This window comes from Neofelis nebulosa, chromosome 1 (assembly GCF_028018385.1).
Source record: "Neofelis nebulosa isolate mNeoNeb1 chromosome 1, mNeoNeb1.pri, whole genome shotgun sequence".
NCBI classification, from domain to species: domain Eukaryota; kingdom Metazoa; phylum Chordata; class Mammalia; order Carnivora; family Felidae; genus Neofelis; species Neofelis nebulosa.
The window spans coordinates 155,481,346-155,497,944 of NC_080782.1; the positions used below are offsets into that span (position 1 = coordinate 155,481,346).

Genomic DNA, 16,599 nt, shown 5'->3' on the forward strand with positions numbered 1-16,599 from the left:
GACCAGCAATGATTCAGAACGTAAGTATCTGGCATAGTTCAATGAGGGTCCCATAAGGACTGCATACTTGTTATTACTGTTGCAAAACTGTAGGCTGAGGCTTTCCTCAGAAGGAATAATTCAAGCAGAGTCCATCAGTGCTCCTTCACCTCTGAGATGGGGAGACTGAGAAAGAGGCATAAGGAGCAAGATAATTTGAAGACAGGATATGATGCCACTCAGGATAAGCATGGTGAGGCCATTAGGTCATCTGGAAGGTGGCAAATATAGGGAGTGTCTGTCACTGTGCAACATGTAATTTCCATTCTGTGGAGTTTGGAGTGATGGTGGGTATGCCTGTACCTAATTATCTGGTCTCCCTCAGCACACGTGTGTCAGTAGTCAGAGTCTCGGACACAAGTGTAAGAGAAAGATATAACCGGCATCTCTCAAGGAGCCTTAAGACACGTCATGAGCACTCAGGCAATTACAAAGAACTAACTAGGAGAAAGGATGTTCACCCATGCACAAGAAGATAATAGAGGACTCTGAACTAGCCTGCATGGTTGGGCTGTAGCCCTCAGGGAGTCTCTGAGCTAACAACTGAGGTGTGAGTACAAGCAGAAAGCAGGAAGGGAAGCCACACACAGAGGACACAGGGTGCACAGAACTGAACTGTATGGGAGGGAGCAACATACACCACCTGACAGCCATCCAGGCAGGCTGGTATGTGGGACCAGATGACGATGAGTGGCTGCCGATAAGGTCCCAGTGAGAGGCTGGGACACATGACTCAGGTGTTTGGGGCTGATGTGAGGTTTGTGTGTCCTTATTCTAAGGATAAGTTCTTAGCCTGAAGTTTTGGTGGTGGGCAGGGTCTGAAAGGTTTATCTGTCCAGAGTATCGGTGGAAAAAAAAAAAAAAGATTCTTTGAGAACAAACAGATGCAGGTATGAGCTGAACAACAGAGATGTGGAGTTAGAAAAGAAAGCAAAAAACAGAGGTCTTCTCGCTAGAAGAGCAGACCCTGGCCCAGGCTGAATGAGCTGGTTATTTTTAAGAGCACCAGTCGGGGAAATTCTATTTTCTAGCTAACGAGGTTTAGATAAAGCCAAGTCCACATTTCTGTGCCAAACTTCCTCTAAAATATGAGGACATTGTTAGTGCCACTCATACAGGACTGTTCAGAGGATCAAATGGATTCATAGATACCACACATTCAGGTCACTCTCTTGCAGTAAGTATATTTAATTCAAGAAATAGCAAAATAGCAAAGGGGTGCACGGGTGGCTCAGTCAGTTGAACATCCGACTCTTGGTTTTATCTCAGGTTGTGATCTCATGGTTTCCTGGGTTCAAGCCCCTCATCGTGCCCTGTGCTGGAAGCATAGAGCCTGCTTGAGATTCTGTCTCTCTCTGTCTCTGTCTCTGACTCTCTCTCTCTCCTCTCTCTGCCCCTCCCTCACTAATGCACATTCTTTCTTTCTCAAGGTGAATGAATAAACCTAAAGAAAAAAAGAGAAAAGAAAAGTAGCAACATAAATGGAAGAAGCCTGGTGAGACACTTTAAGCACATTGAAATAAGGAGGTTGTTTTTGTTGTTGTTGTTGTTGTTGTTGTTGTTGTTGTTGTTTTTGCAAAAGGTGGGGGGTTCTGGTTTTTTTCAATGCTGTGTCCCCTGGTACCTTGAAGAGTGATTGGCACATTTGGACACTCAGTAAATACTAATTGAATAAATAATAAATGAATGAACAGAATCAGTACAGTTTATCCTAGAAGATAATGGATGAGGGAATTTCAAAGGTGAAAATATTATGTCAAAAGTGAGTTCCAGGGTGCCTGGGTGGCTCAGTCGGCTGGGTCTCTGACTCTTGATTTTGGCTCAGGTTATGATCAAACCATGAGTCGGGATGAATGTGGAGCCTACTTGAGATTCTCTCTTTCTCTCTCTCTCTCTCTCTCTCTCTCTCCCTCCTGCCCCTCTCTCCCAGTTGTGCTCTGTCTCTAAAAATGAATAAAACGAAAAAAAAAATTAAAAAGTGAGTTCTATATTTTTCTAAAGTTTACAAATATTAGTTTGTTTGTTTTATTTATATTCCTGAGACTCTCAGTGATGCTAGAAACTTCTGCATTTTATTGGGAGACACAATAAAACAATATATTTGCTCAAATGTATGGATGAATTTGTAACACAGCTCACTTGCGTGTAGATTTCCTAATTCTTAGGAGGCTTAGAGAAGCTTGCTGGCTTCCAGTTTAAGAATCACAGTGGTTTTCAGAAGGATGAGGCATAGTAAGTGAATTGATGTCAGATGGCATTTCTTCCCACGGATTCTAGGCTAGCAGCGTTTAAGATCTGTTTTGTCTCCAGACTTGTTAGCCTAGGAATGAGGTCTGTGCCTTCATTGCTGTTAGAAAAACACATTCCCTTGTACAGATAAATTGTGGACTGGATTATAATTTGATTTCATTGTAATTAAAATGCTATGCGAAGGGACTCCCTGAGCACCATCTTATTTAATAGGGTTGGTCTAACTTAAATTTGTATTTTCTCATGATCTTTCTTCTAAGGTGAATAAAACACCTCTGTGTGTTGATACAACCATATTTTGGTGAACTCGTCTCTTACTTTGGGCTCTTTTTCAGGTTGCATAGCTCCAAATGCCCTCCCCAAACCTCACTAATATTCTTTCTCTAATTCTCTCCATTTGTGTCCTGCCATCTCTAACAATATGGGGTCCTCCACCTTTTTAGTATTCCTCCCTAATCACCTTTCCTAACTTCTTAGGCATAAAAGAAGGCTCTCTCGGGCATCCATATTTTCTCCCCCAGCTTGAGTTCTATGTCTTTTCACCAGGACTCTCAGCCCTCCCTGGCCATACCATTTGCCTCAGCTCTGGGGATTCACTATCTCCTGGACCCAAGCTCATCCTACTCCACAGGAAAAAAAAAAAAAGTGCAAACCTCAAAAGCAACAGCCACTGACACAGCACATTACTTCCTGTTTGTGGCTTTTAAAAGGATCTTGGTTGGTTTTCATTCAGCAGTTACACCCTGCATTTTTGTGGTTCCTTTTTCCCCAGAGACCACATTGGTGAGTCATTGAGGTAACATTTTCAAATGTCTTCTATGGACACAGCCTCAGTTTTCCTAGTTAGGTAAGAGGCACTTGCATCCAGTGTGCCTCCATGTTTTCATGGAAGGAATCCAAAAAGAAAAGTTGAAGTAGAGAAGTTTCCTCATGACTATAAGGGAGAACCAAGGGTACACTGGGCAAATGCCACTGCTTGGCCAGTTTCACACACACACGAGCTCTGTCTGTGCTTGTTGACAGATAAAGACTTATGTAGTAATGTTATATATATTTTTGTTAATGTTTATGACTTTTATTTTTGAGAGAGAGAGAGAGAGAGAGAGAGAGAGAGAGAGAGAGGGGTTAGTGAGCAGGGGAGGGGCAGAGAAAGGGAGACAGAGGATCCAAATCAGGGTCTGTTGCAGGGCTCGAACCCATGAACTATGAGATCATGACCTGAGCTGAATTCAGATGCTTAACAGACTGAGCCACCCAGGTGCCCCAGTAAATTTATATTTAAAAAGTGACTTACATTATAATTTTCTTGTAATTAATTTGATGTACTGAAGGACAAAAATGTATCCTGTTCATATTTTTATTCCAAAGTCCCTTCACTCTGGGTTTGCCCAGAGTAAGGGCCCCATGTAGCTTCTGGAATAAAATAACAAATACAATGTCCCAGGTGAGATATGCAATCTTTCTCTGAAAGAAATGTTGTAAACCCTACCCATATATTAGGAGATATCTGAGATGGGAACACATGCAGGGAGTGGAAGCAGACCCTGTCTTAACTGTTCTTCTATGTCTAATGTTTGATGATGATGCTAGTGTCCTCTGCAGGCCTGTGCAGATATGACACTCCTCTTCCGTAGACGGGGTTAGAAACGTGGAGCCAGGTATTGGGATCAAATGCAGAGCTAATTAAGAGGGCACCTGCGTGGCTCAGTCGGTAAAGCACCTGACTGTTGATTTGGGCTCAGGTCATGATCTCTCATGGTTCGTGAGTTCAAGCCCTGCATCAGACTCTGCACTGACAGTGTGGAGCCTGTCTCTGTCTCTGTCTCTTTTTAAAAAATAAATAAACATTAAAAAAATTAAGAGGAAGAACTCAGAGTTACATCCAGCTATAAGAGAGAACTGGCACATGGACAAAATAACAAGGTGATGGCACATGTTACCAGGTGTTTGTAGGATGGACAAGCAGGACAACCAGAATGAAGATACCATGTATGTGTAAGCATGTGGAGAAAGGGGTCTGAAAAAGTTCATAAAGTAACTACTACTGGAACACAGTGTCCAGGAAGACCTGGAACTGTCAGCTTGCCTTTGTACTTCTGGTGGAATCAGGCCAGAATAAACACAAGTGCAAAATCCAGGGAGGTATGAAGCAACATTGGGTGTCTTGGAACTTCCTGTAGTTTGATGTGGCTCCTGTTCAGACTGGGACTGAGGCAAGACCAGCTGATGACCAGTGTTGCATGCTATGCAAATATGTTTAGATTTTTATTTGTGGGTAATGGTTACTGATGACAGATTTATACCCAGCCCTCGCTGTTGTCTTTTTTAGTGGTTTGGGTGTCGAAGCCCTATGGGTCACTGTGAATTAGTACTGATGACAGATTTATGCCCAGCCCCTGCTGTTGTCTTTCCTAGTGGTTTGGGTGTTGGAGCCCTATGGGTCACTGTGAATTAGAGGCTTTGCCTGTCCTCAGGGATGCTCCAGTGTGGCTGGAAACATGGGGGGAAATGGTACACATATGTTTCTCCAAAATTGTAGAGGCAGCCTGGACTCAATTGTATTTATATAGATTCCATTAATCTGTATCCAATAGACCTTCTAGACCTCTCTGGCCACACCAAGCAAGGCCCATGAAAGACTCTTCAATGAGTGCAATGTTATCGCAACCCCTTAGTCTATCTCCATTCTACATGAGAAAAGGCACTGAGGCATTTCCTCATTTATATGTAGATTTTCACACACTCACAATTAATGGTCTAGTATGGAATCCAGTGTTTCATATAATGCTATTGTTCTAAATCATTTTGTTACAAACATATGCATTGTCACTTAGTACTCACATGATATGCCCTATGCTAAGAATGCCTGAATTCAACAGTCTTCTACAAACCCATTATAGCATAGGGAGAAAAAAATGAGACATAAAAGAGAATTTTTTCCAGCTTCCTATAAGATTTAAAAGAGAAGATAACATAGTTTTAATTAGTGGCAGGGTGAGAGAGAAATCAGGAAGAATTCATGGTGATATTTGAAGAGGGTTTCCCAAGAGTGGAAATAGCAGGACACAAAGCACTTAATTTAAAAAAAAAATTACCAAGTTTAGCCTCATTTTTTTAAAAAATAAGTGAACGTTTTCTGAAAGTATAAGTAAAGAAGTGTAATGTTCATATGAAACCTTTCATGAACTGAAATAGCATAAAAAAAAACTTACACAGAAACATTTTTGAAGATTCCCAGACCCACAAAATAATCTTAGGCTTGTCTGATAGGGATGCATCTTGCTGACAAACTCACAAAACTAAATAGAGATAAAGCACAGAGGCTCACAAAGTTCAAAGCTATGGTGGCTTGATGCTGAGTATAGTTCCTGGGGAAGGAGTTTGGTGGGGCCACTCTTGTGCACAGGGTGCATGCTACCTCTGTAATGGCTCCCCAAAAAACAAACAATGAATGTGATTTTTGCTTTTCACTATTTTTTGTAAAAGTGAAAATCCTCCTCAGATTTCTTTTGGTTAGCAAAAGCAGATGTATGTCTCTCATAAAAGCCAAATGTAGAAATTCACACTTTGAAAAAGCAGGGAATACCTGTAATATCTGGTTTGGGCCTCTTAAAAGTAAAATTAAAAAAAAAATCAGAAACAATTCAAAGTAGTTTCTCTGAAAAGCAGATCTTCCTAGATGAATGTCTTGGTATCAGCCCCAGGAGCTATATCTGCACATTCTTCCTAGTTCCCTGAGGAGGGCTTTTTTAACCACCCATCCCCTCAGATGCCACCTCACCACTTCTGTGGTAGAAATTCTTTTTACTGCAGATATAAGTTTCTTCCTCATTTTTGTCTCTGGGTAGCTCCTGCATTAGCCAGCAGGATAACAAACCTTCTATCATTAGTATAATGAGCATTTACTCATTTCCTTTGGTATCCTTTGAGCTTGATTCCACTAATATTGATGGTACAATTCTCAGAATTGCCCTAAGAGCAGAACATTACTATGGATTTGAAGCTGAAATAGATCTGCATTCAAATATTGGTGCTCTGACCCTGGTGAGTGGCATTTTGTTATGCAAATACCCCTCTGGTGACCCTGGTGAGTTATGCAAGCCTCTCTGACTGTCTTTGTGGGTGAAATGGGTCCTTACACAAGCCTTATATGGGTTTTTGTGCTTGGAGGGCCTGGCATCTAATACACACTCAACAAGTGTTGTCTAAAACCCTCACTCCCCAGTCATATAATACACCTGAGAGAAAGTAAGGAAAGTGCAAATCTTTGGGGACATAATCTGTTCAGTTCCATGCAGGGGTAATTGTTCTGAATTTCCTTGTCTCTATAGTCTGTTCAACATGGAGATGTTCAGAAGCCAACGTTTTCTTCATCATTATGTGCTGGAAGGTTTATCAAGATAATAACACATTATCTGCTCATTTTAAAACATGGCTGTCTTGAAAAGAATAATTATTGACGTCTGTACTGGCTTTTGGCTGGTTGCTTCAATTATTTCATCAGCTTTTTTCAGTTACTTGAATCTAGAGAGTAGCTGTAAATTATTAAAAAAAAAACACATTGCCCAAGTTTGTCCTTGGATATTAGGGATTTCTAAAAAATACAACATCATCAATCACTGTATTGCAAATATAGCACAAAGCATCCCTTATACTTATAATGGACTAACCACATTATATGAATATGTACAGAATGCAACAAGCAATGAGATATAATGTTTGGATAATTCTCATTGTTATTTTACAAAAAAAAAAGTTAAACAGATTTGAAAATAACTCTGTAAATAATTTAAATTGATGGACTGAGAATTCTGTCTCCATCCTTCATTCTTCAAGCCCCTATAAAAGATAAACAATGTTACGGGATTAGAATGGGATTTTAGGGAGGTGGTGACTCCACTTTGGAAATAAAGGTCTGTGATGAATGCATTCTGGAAAATCCCCCTCATTTCTGTAGTTCTACAAAGGCAGTATCATACTGATAAAGTTGAATTTAGATGTTGTCAGAAAACTATGCCCCTAATTTAATTTAAAAAAAAAAAACTTTTGTCTATGATATCATAGAATCACATTTTTCAAAACACTTGGATATCTATTCTCTCTATTCAATAATTGTTTCCCTGTATAATACCTAGGCAAGTGATGATATTTCCTGAGTTTGAACAATATCAACCCTGAGTTTTAGAATGTCCTTGTTTTTATTGAATGAAAATATATTTTGCTAAAGGCACTATCTGTTAATGGCATCTCTACTTTTAAGATGAAATAGAGTCGTTTTAACTTCTCTTATAAAACTATTTAATACCTCCTATAAAATCATCCATGTTTATATTCTTCAAATCAGATGAGATACTCCCACTTCTTTTTCATTCCATAATTGTAAAACCTCACAACTTTCACCATTGAGCACGTACCATATTGTCTAGGAGTTTCTCAAGAATACCCTCAAAAGTAAAGGCAGTGGGTTCCAGGAAGGCTGCAAATGAAGCTGTCTGTCTCCATGGTTAAATGTGAGTCGTCTATTGATTTACACATACTTGCCTCTCCTTCCTTATTTTGTAAACAAGTATATTTAATAAGACAAGTCTCTATCACTCTATACCTAGAGAAGCAGAAAAGAACTCTGTTCCAACATGGCCTCTATATCCAGACACTCTAGTTGGAATTTATGGTTTCGTAGTGTCCTTGAGCTCAGTTACCTTGATTGAATCACTTATTTCTAGGCCTTAGCTTTCTTACTTGTAGATTGGTGCCCAATATGTAGACCTATTGTTAATGTGAGATGAAATAATACATATAAAGCACCATGACTCAAATTAAACAAATGGTCAAGAAATATTGGTTCTATTATATAATAAAAGAATGATTATTTTTCATTTTACATTGAAACTACGTTGTTAATACAATGGAATATTATCAATTTTTTTAATTTGAAAGGATTTTTGAAACATTTGAAAGGATTTTTAGTAACATTTGGTTAGTTCTAAGCATCTGTTTTTATCTATATCTGTATGAATATATATTGGTTACTATTTAATATCTATAATTTTCACATAATCCTTCATATCAAAGTGATAATTACTGAATTTCAAATTTCTCTGTGCATTGATAAACAAATCAATCATATGTCAATGAAAAAAACTCTAAAATATCAACTTTACTGGGAAATATAAAAGAGGAATTTTAAAATGTTATTCTGGATGAAACTTTGAATATTTAAAATTATCTGTAAATTTGTTTTGATTGAAATGGATATTTATTTTTAAGGCAACAATATTGTTAATTAATATGCAATAAACTTTAGTTAAAATAAGCTTATAATTTTTGAAATAAGAAATCAATAACAGAATTCTTCCTGCACTATGAAATAAAATACAGAGCAAATGGCCATCATAAACATTTGTTAGGATAGATTGTGTATTGCACTATCAGAAGCCATGATGCTTCTGGGAAATAAAAGCTACTGGATAGAATACCCAAGATAACTGAGGGCCAGCAGTAGTGAGGGAAAGATGACCCAGTGAAGGAGAGAAACCGAAAGAGACCTCAAAAATTATGTTATTGGGGTGCCTGGGCGGCTCAATTGGTTAAGTCTGACTTCAGCTGGGGTCATGATCTCATGGTTCCTGAGCTCAAGCCCTGCATCTGGCTCTGTGCTGACAGCTCAGAGCTCGGAGCCTGTTTCAGATTTTGTGGCTCCCTCTCTTTCTGCTCCTCCTCCTCTCGTGGTCTGTCTCTCTCTCAAAAATAAATAAAACATTAAAAAAAATTAAATTAGGTTCTTAAGGTACACATTTGTAGGTTTTTAAGTGTTTATGTCATTAATATCATTTGAAACCTACAAATGTACACCATAGCTTGCAATTTATATATTTCATGATATGTTTTTAATTCTCATTATCCACCTTAGTCATAGAGGCGATGTCTATCCACCTGTGCTCTAATATCTTCTCTTGACAGAGAAGAGACACCCACGCTGTCACAACATGCTTAAATGATAGAAAGAAGCGTCCTGGTGCCCCCTATCTCCCATGGTTCGCTCTCACTAGGCAACCAGGCAGATTTGTGAAGCCTGACACTTTCTGGTAGTAGGTATATATATATATATATATATATATATATATATATATACTCATGTTCCATGTGCCCTCTCATGTTCCATGCGCCCTCTGGCTGGCTGTCCCTCATGCATTGGCAGTGATGATCTTTGTAGGAATGGACACTTTTCCATCTCCATGAGTAGAGCCGTGGCTGAGGTGTATAGATAAAAGTACTAGAGAAAACTGTCAAAGTATATATCTGCTTTGAAGACTCTATCATGTCTTTTTTCTTTTTTCTGCAAACATACAGGAATTAAAAATCTGGATTTGAGATTAGATATGAAAAGCCCAGGGGTGACTGGGTGGCTGAGTGTGTTAAGCATCTTACTTGTGACCTTGGCTCAGGTCTTGATCCTCAAGGTTGTAGGTTTGAGTCCTGCATTGGGCTCCATGCACAGAATGGAGCTTACTTAAGAAAGGCAGGGGATGGGGAGGATATGAAAAACCCACCTCACGTAAGACTATGTCATTTATAAATGGTGCTTAACTTTGTTTTCCCAAATTTAATAGCACTATAAAACAGCTATTATGGAAATTAGTTGTAAAAGTAGTGTCAAAAATGCCAAGATATACAGACTATATAAAATTAGCTATAAAAACAGCCAGGATATAGGCTATACAGTACTGACCCAACTGTATTACCCATATGTAGAACACACACACACACACACACACACACACACACACACAAAGTTTGGAAGGTAAGACATCAGGTAGATAACTCTGGAAGACAGTACTATAAAGCCAACCCCCCAAGTAACCTGGATATTCTTCATAATATTTTATTACCTATGAGCACCATAGCTTCTGATAGTATGGTATACAACACATCTGAAGGAGCATCCCAAGGCAATTTGCTATGCATTTTATTTCACCACAGTTTCTCATTTAAAATTATTTTTACTGTAATTTACTACATATTAAGAAAGATGTTGACTTAAAAATAAACATCCATAGGGGCGCCTGGGTGGCGCAGTCGGTTAAGCGTCCGACTTCAGCCAGGTCACGATCTCGCGGTCCGTGAGTTCGAGCCCCGCGTCAGGCTCTGGGCTGATGGCTCGGAGCCTGGAGCCTGTTTCCAATTCTGTGTCTCCCTCTCTCTCTGCCCCTCCCCCGTTCATGCTCTGTCTCTGTCTGTCCCAAAAATAAATAAAAAACATTAAATAAAAAAAAAAAAAAAATTTAAAAAAAAAAAAAAATAAAAAAAAAAAATAAACATCCATATATGTGCATCACACCAAAATAAATTTACTGATACTTTTGTCTACATCTATTTCCAAGTTTTCTGAAAACTATACACATGAATCATATTATTTAAAAAAAAGTTATATTGGGGCACCTGGGTGGCTCATTCAGTTGAGCATTCAACTTATGCTTAGGTCATGATCTCACAGTTCATGAGTTCTAGCCCTGCATGGGGCTCTGTGCTGACTGCTCGGACCCTGGAGCCTGCTTCAGATTCTGTCCCCTTTTCTCTCTGCCCCTCCCCCACTTGCGCGCGCGCACTCTCTCTCTCTCTCTCTCTCTCTCTCAAAAATAAATAATATTAAAACAAATTAAAAATTAAAAATATATATTAATTAAATAACATATCAATGCATCAGATTATAATGCCTTTCATACACTTGGATTTATGTGTGTGTGTGTGTGTGTGTGTGTGTTGCTTGTTATTGTTTTATTTTAGTTTTTGTTTAGTGTTTTTTTTTTTTACTTTGTATGACTTTATATTTTGTATTAATTTATTTAAATTCAAGTTAGGCAACATACAGTATACTATTGGCTTCAGGAGTAGAATTCAGCGATTCATCACTTACATATAAAACCCAGTGCTCATCCCAGCAAGTACCCTCCTTAATACCCATTAACCATTTAACCCATCCCCCCCCAACCTCCCCTCCAAGAACCCTCTCAGATTGTTCTCTGTATTTAAGAGTCTTTTATGATTTACCTCCCTTTCTGTTTTTATCTTATTTTTCCTTCCCTTCCCCTATTTTCATCTGTTGTGTTTCTTAAATTCCACATACAAGTGAAATCATATAATATCTGTCTTTCTCTGACTTATTTCACTTAGCATGATACACTCTAGTTACACCCACATTGCTGCAAATGGCAAGATGTCATTCTTTTTGATCACCAACTCATATTCCATTGTATATATTTGGCACATCTTTTGTTTTGTTTTTAGTCTTGCTATGCCACAGGCAGATTGAGAACCTTTTCCGTTCCAATTCCATCTTCCAAAACCCAAACTAAGACAACCTCTCAGACAAACTCAGATACTGCATTTTTTTTTGTTGTTGTTGTTAAACTGACAGAGTCACATTTAGATTAAGCTTGGGTACTGACTGCTTTTGTTGCATGAATTAACTAAATTTCAATCATAAATTATTATGTTTTTGCTTTTCATTTAGTTGTAATTGCAATTAAAATATGATGGCAAAATGCCACTCAACAAAAAGTGACTGTCAAATGTCCAATTCTCAGGATAGGTGATTCACCATTTGCCTGTTTGCAATATTTTAGCAAAGAATTCTTGTTTGATTCAATTTTTGAGACAAATTCTAATTAAAAAAAAACTCCAAAAGAATGTAAAAATTCATCTATCCTGAATGTATTATAGATATCCAAGCCTCAGTGGGCAGAGTTGAATCTCAGAAGATTCATTCCGTTGTTTACTAACTTGATCAACAAATTACAGAAAAATATCTGGGGACCAGGATTCTCAGAAGGGTCAGGTCCCCAAGATACCCAGTTATTGAGAGGAAAAGCCTGCTTCACTCAGCATCAAACCCCAGCAGAGGACATGGCAAATTCCAACTTGCAGGAGGAAAGCCCACATTTGGGTATGAGGAGGGCAAGGCAGGTTGTGGAGCAGTGGCTCATTAGGGCTCTCCACGTTGGGAAGAAAGACAGGTAAGGGAGGTTCATGTAGACAGGCACAAAGGTTTTCAGATGGAAATCAACATGGTGTATATTTTAGTGTCACGTGACATAAACGCTATTGTAGTGTTTGCTTTGGTTGTTGATGTTGAATTCTAAAATTATAGACTTCAATAAATTATTCCTCACTACCAAGGCAGTTGGAGCCTTTGCTGATGTAAAAACTAAGTAAATGATTTTACCTCAATTGCCTAGCATATAAATCTGTAGTAACAGAAAGTAATCAAGAAAGAATTCTTAGGGAGTCAAAGGCCATTTAGTTGGTCCTAGGCAAGATTGCAATAATAACATTTTTAAAATTATTTTTTAACGTTTATTTATTTTTGAAAGAGAGAGAGTGTGAGCAGGGGACAGGCAGAGAAAGAGGGAGACTCAGAACCCAAAGCAGGCTCCAAGCTATGAGCTGAGCTGTCAGCACAGGGCCTGGTGTGAGGATCAAACTCATAAGCTGTGAGATCATGACTTGAGCGGAAGTCAGATGCTTAACTGACTGAGCCACTCAGGCGCCCCACAACAATAACATTTTTTAATGTTTATTTTCATATAGTTTCAAAAAGAGCTACAGAATTACATCTAAGCTTATACTGGCTGCTAAAGTGGACTCAGCATTTTGGGAGGCAGACCTTTTCATTTTTATTTGTTTTATTTTATATTTTTAAATATTTTTTACTTCAGTATAATTAAGGTACTTCTAGCATTTGAATCTTGAATTGATGTCCTAAGCTCCCAGAATGGATTAGAGAAGGTGTCATGGAATTGGTGATATCTGAGCAGACTGAAAGGATATAAGCCACTTAGAAATATACAGGTATAATGTACCAAAAAACTGAATGTGTTGAATAGAAAGGGAGTCAAGACTTATGCTATTTGGGGCACCTAGGTGGCTCAGTCAGTTGAGCATCACACTCTTGATTTGATCTCAGGTCATGATCCCAGTCGTGAGATTGAACCCTGTGTTGGGTTCTGCACTTAGTGTGCAGACTGATTGGTATTCTCTCTCTCCCTCTGCCCCTCTCCCTGGTTCATGCTCTCTCAAAAAAAAAAAAACAAAAAACCCATGTTGTTTTAACAATACTGAGGGAGCTGGAATTCTGGAAGCAGAATGGGAAAAAGTATACAAAGAGATTGCAGAGGGGATGGGAGGAGACAAGTAGGGTCTCATACACTGTGAAGTCATTGGCTTTTCTTTCTTAGACTTTAAGTAATCACATATTATATAGTTCAAGATGTATAAGACACATCCAATATTGTGTCTGATAACAAGTGCATAGATTTTGTTACAGTATCATTTTCATTCTATATGAATTTTTCCTGGTCAAATGAAGATAATCTTCCTAAAGATTTTGTTCAAGTATGTAAGGAGGAAACAGAAGACAGCAAAACTAGTAAACTAAAACAACACTGAATTGACAGAACAATTGATTCCTGATGTGTGGATAAATTGGTTGGCCACGTTATTTTATTCACTTGTCAGGAATGATTCACAGGACCATATGTTCCCATGACACTCTGGAGGCTGAGTGCCACTGTTGGCTTTGAGCGGAGGAGTGACACACTCTGCACTGTGTTTCAAAGTCTCATTCTGGCTGCTTTATTGAGAATTTCCTGAACCAGGGCAGATGGATACAGAGGGCTGTAAGGAGACTATCAAAGAATCCAGGTGAGAAGAAGTGGCCCTTTTATTTGGAGTAAGTCGTAGGAAACAGACACAGAGGAACAAAAGGAGGTTAGGGAATTTAGTGGTCTGAGCATTTGGATATTCCCATTGGAGGATTTTAGTGTTCTCTTCAGAACTTTGCCAAAGGCATAGATAGACAAGGAAGTGTTGAAAGTTCGAAAAGAGAAAAACACATATGAAACAGTCACTGAGGAGAATGGAAGAGTAAATAGATGCAGGAAGTGTGCACTCATTGTTCCATGGCACTAGAGACACACTGGAGTTATTGGTTATGAATTTTGAAATAGCAACATTATGTGTTGTCTCTCATTTCCTTTATTGCATGGAAGCTTATGTATGGCAGGTGGATGTTGCCTTTAACCAGGACTAGCCCTGACAATGAAGAAAAGGAAAGTAAAGAAAAGTGACACGTTAAATGAATATAACAAAGAGTGATTACAGTGGCTGAGCATTGTATCCACCTGGGCAAGAAAGGACAACAGTGGACATGCAGGTTAGCTCAGCACAAAGCTTTACACGCACGTGCACACACACACAAACACACACACACACACATGCATGTGCACACAGAGAGACAAAGACAGAGAGAGCAAGGCATCCATAAATACTCTTTGTGAGGAGAATGGATAAATTTCCCCAAGATGTCATAGGAGATATGCTTTGTCTGACTTCTTTATCAGACAAAACCCATAGGTGAGAAAAGAAAACCATTGCTTCCATATGTACCTGCTTTAAAAAAATGTTGTTGTTGCTATTCTTAGTTTCCAAGTTTGATGTCCATCAGAGATATTTTTCATTTTGTTTTGTTATTGTAGTTTTATTATTATTGTTGTTATTTTTTTTTTTAATTTTTTTTTCAACATTTTTTATTTTTATTTATTTTTGGGACAGAGAGAGACAGAGCATGAATGGGGGAGGGGCAGAGAGAGAGGGAGACACAGAATCGGAAACAGGCTCCAGGCTCCGAGCCATCAGCCCAGAGCCTGACGCGGGGCTCGAACTCACGGACCGCGAGATCGTGACCCGGCCGAAGTCGGACGCTTAACCGACTGCGCCACCCAGGCGCCCCTGTTGTTATTTTTTTTAATCTTTGGACCAGAGACTTCTAAATTTCAGAAAACACAATGCATGGAATTTGCTGAGGTTCTTTCCAAGATCTATCATCCACATTCAACTTGTGATATGAAAAATATTTTTGCATAAAATCAAGATGAAATTATGCATTTTTCCCAACAAAGTGTTGTATATAAAGTTCTGAACTACTTTTAATCATCTCTGAAGCTCTAAACATCAATAGCTGCAAATATGTGCATGATTTGTGTAAAGTGGTTTTCCAAAATATTTTCCCTTCCACAGGTAATGATGCCTCTAAATGTGTCCAGTGTCACTGAGTTTCAGCTTTTAGGATTCCAGAACCTTCTTGAATGGCAGACACTACTCTTTGCCATCTTCTTGTTCATCTACTTTCTCACAGTAACAGGGAATGTTGTCATTATTACAGTGGTGAGCCAGGACCAGCGACTCCGCTTGCCTATGTACATATTTCTCAAACACCTCTCCTTTCTGGAGCTCTGCTATACATTCAATATTGTGCCCCTTCTCCTAGCCAACCTGTTCTCCCATGGACAAGTCATCTCCTTCTCCACCTGTATGGCACAGCTTTACTTCTTTGTGTTCTTTGGAGCTACTGAGTGTTTTCTTCTGGCCATGATGGCCTATGACCGATATCTGGCCATCTACAGCCCACTCCACTACTCTTCCCTGATGAGTCCTGAGATCTGCACCAAGTTAGTGGCAATCTCCTGGTTGACAGGTGTTGGCACAGGGCTTCTGCCCTCCCTAATGATTTCCAAGTTGGATTTCTGTGGGCCTAACCGGATCAATCATTTCTTCTGTGACCTCCCTCCCCTCATGCAGCTCTCATGTTCCAGTGTGTATATCACTAGGATGGTCATCTTTATTCTGTCAATTGCAGTGTTGTGCATTTGCTTTTTTCTCACACTTGTATCCTATGTTTTCATTGTGTCCACCATATTGAGAATTCCTTCAGGCTCTGGCCGGATGAAGACCTTTTCCACATGTGGCTCCCATTTGGCTGTTGTCACTATCTACTATGGCACCATGATCTCCATGTATGTCTGCCCCAATGACCACCTGTCACCTGAAATCAACAAGATTATTTCTGTCTTCTACACTGTGGTCACTCCACTTCTGAACCCTATTATCTACAGCTTGAGGAATCAAGAATTCAAAGAGGCTGTTAGAAAAGTCATGAGAAAAAAGTGTGATATCTATGGAGGAAAAGTGAAGGGCAGTTTCTTTATTAGGTAAGGAAAATTAGCACAGAACATGCCATAGATTAAGTTTGGGAATACATGAGTGAAAGGTTCAGAGACTTCAAACTTGAATGTCACCCTTGCCACTATGTTAAATTCTACAAGCCTTAATGAAAGTTTTTTCATGGCCCCTTGCCAACAATTGCTCAGAAAATAAATTGCCTCTATCAAATCATTTTGGGGGGAATTTTGTCCTTTGACATGTTATTTCATCTTCTAATGAGAATCTAATTGTACAGTTCCAGGACATGATGAT

General features: G+C 39.0%; 1 protein-coding gene across 1 annotated transcript; it reads left to right on the forward strand.

Annotated features, from left to right (window-relative positions):
* The first annotated feature begins 15,366 nt into the window (after positions 1-15,366).
* LOC131485987 (olfactory receptor 11L1) lies at positions 15,367-16,338 on the forward strand. The gene has a single exon (XM_058686084.1). It carries the CDS (start codon positions 15,367-15,369, stop codon positions 16,336-16,338), a length of 972 nt encoding a protein of 323 aa, XP_058542067.1.
* The last annotated feature ends 261 nt before the right edge of the window (positions 16,339-16,599 follow it).

Bases quoted from the DNA above. Each gene is read 5' to 3' on its own strand.
- LOC131485987 (XM_058686084.1), top strand. From the start codon at position 15,367: ATGATGCCTCTAAATGTGTCCAGTGTCACTGAGTTTCAGCTTTTAGGA.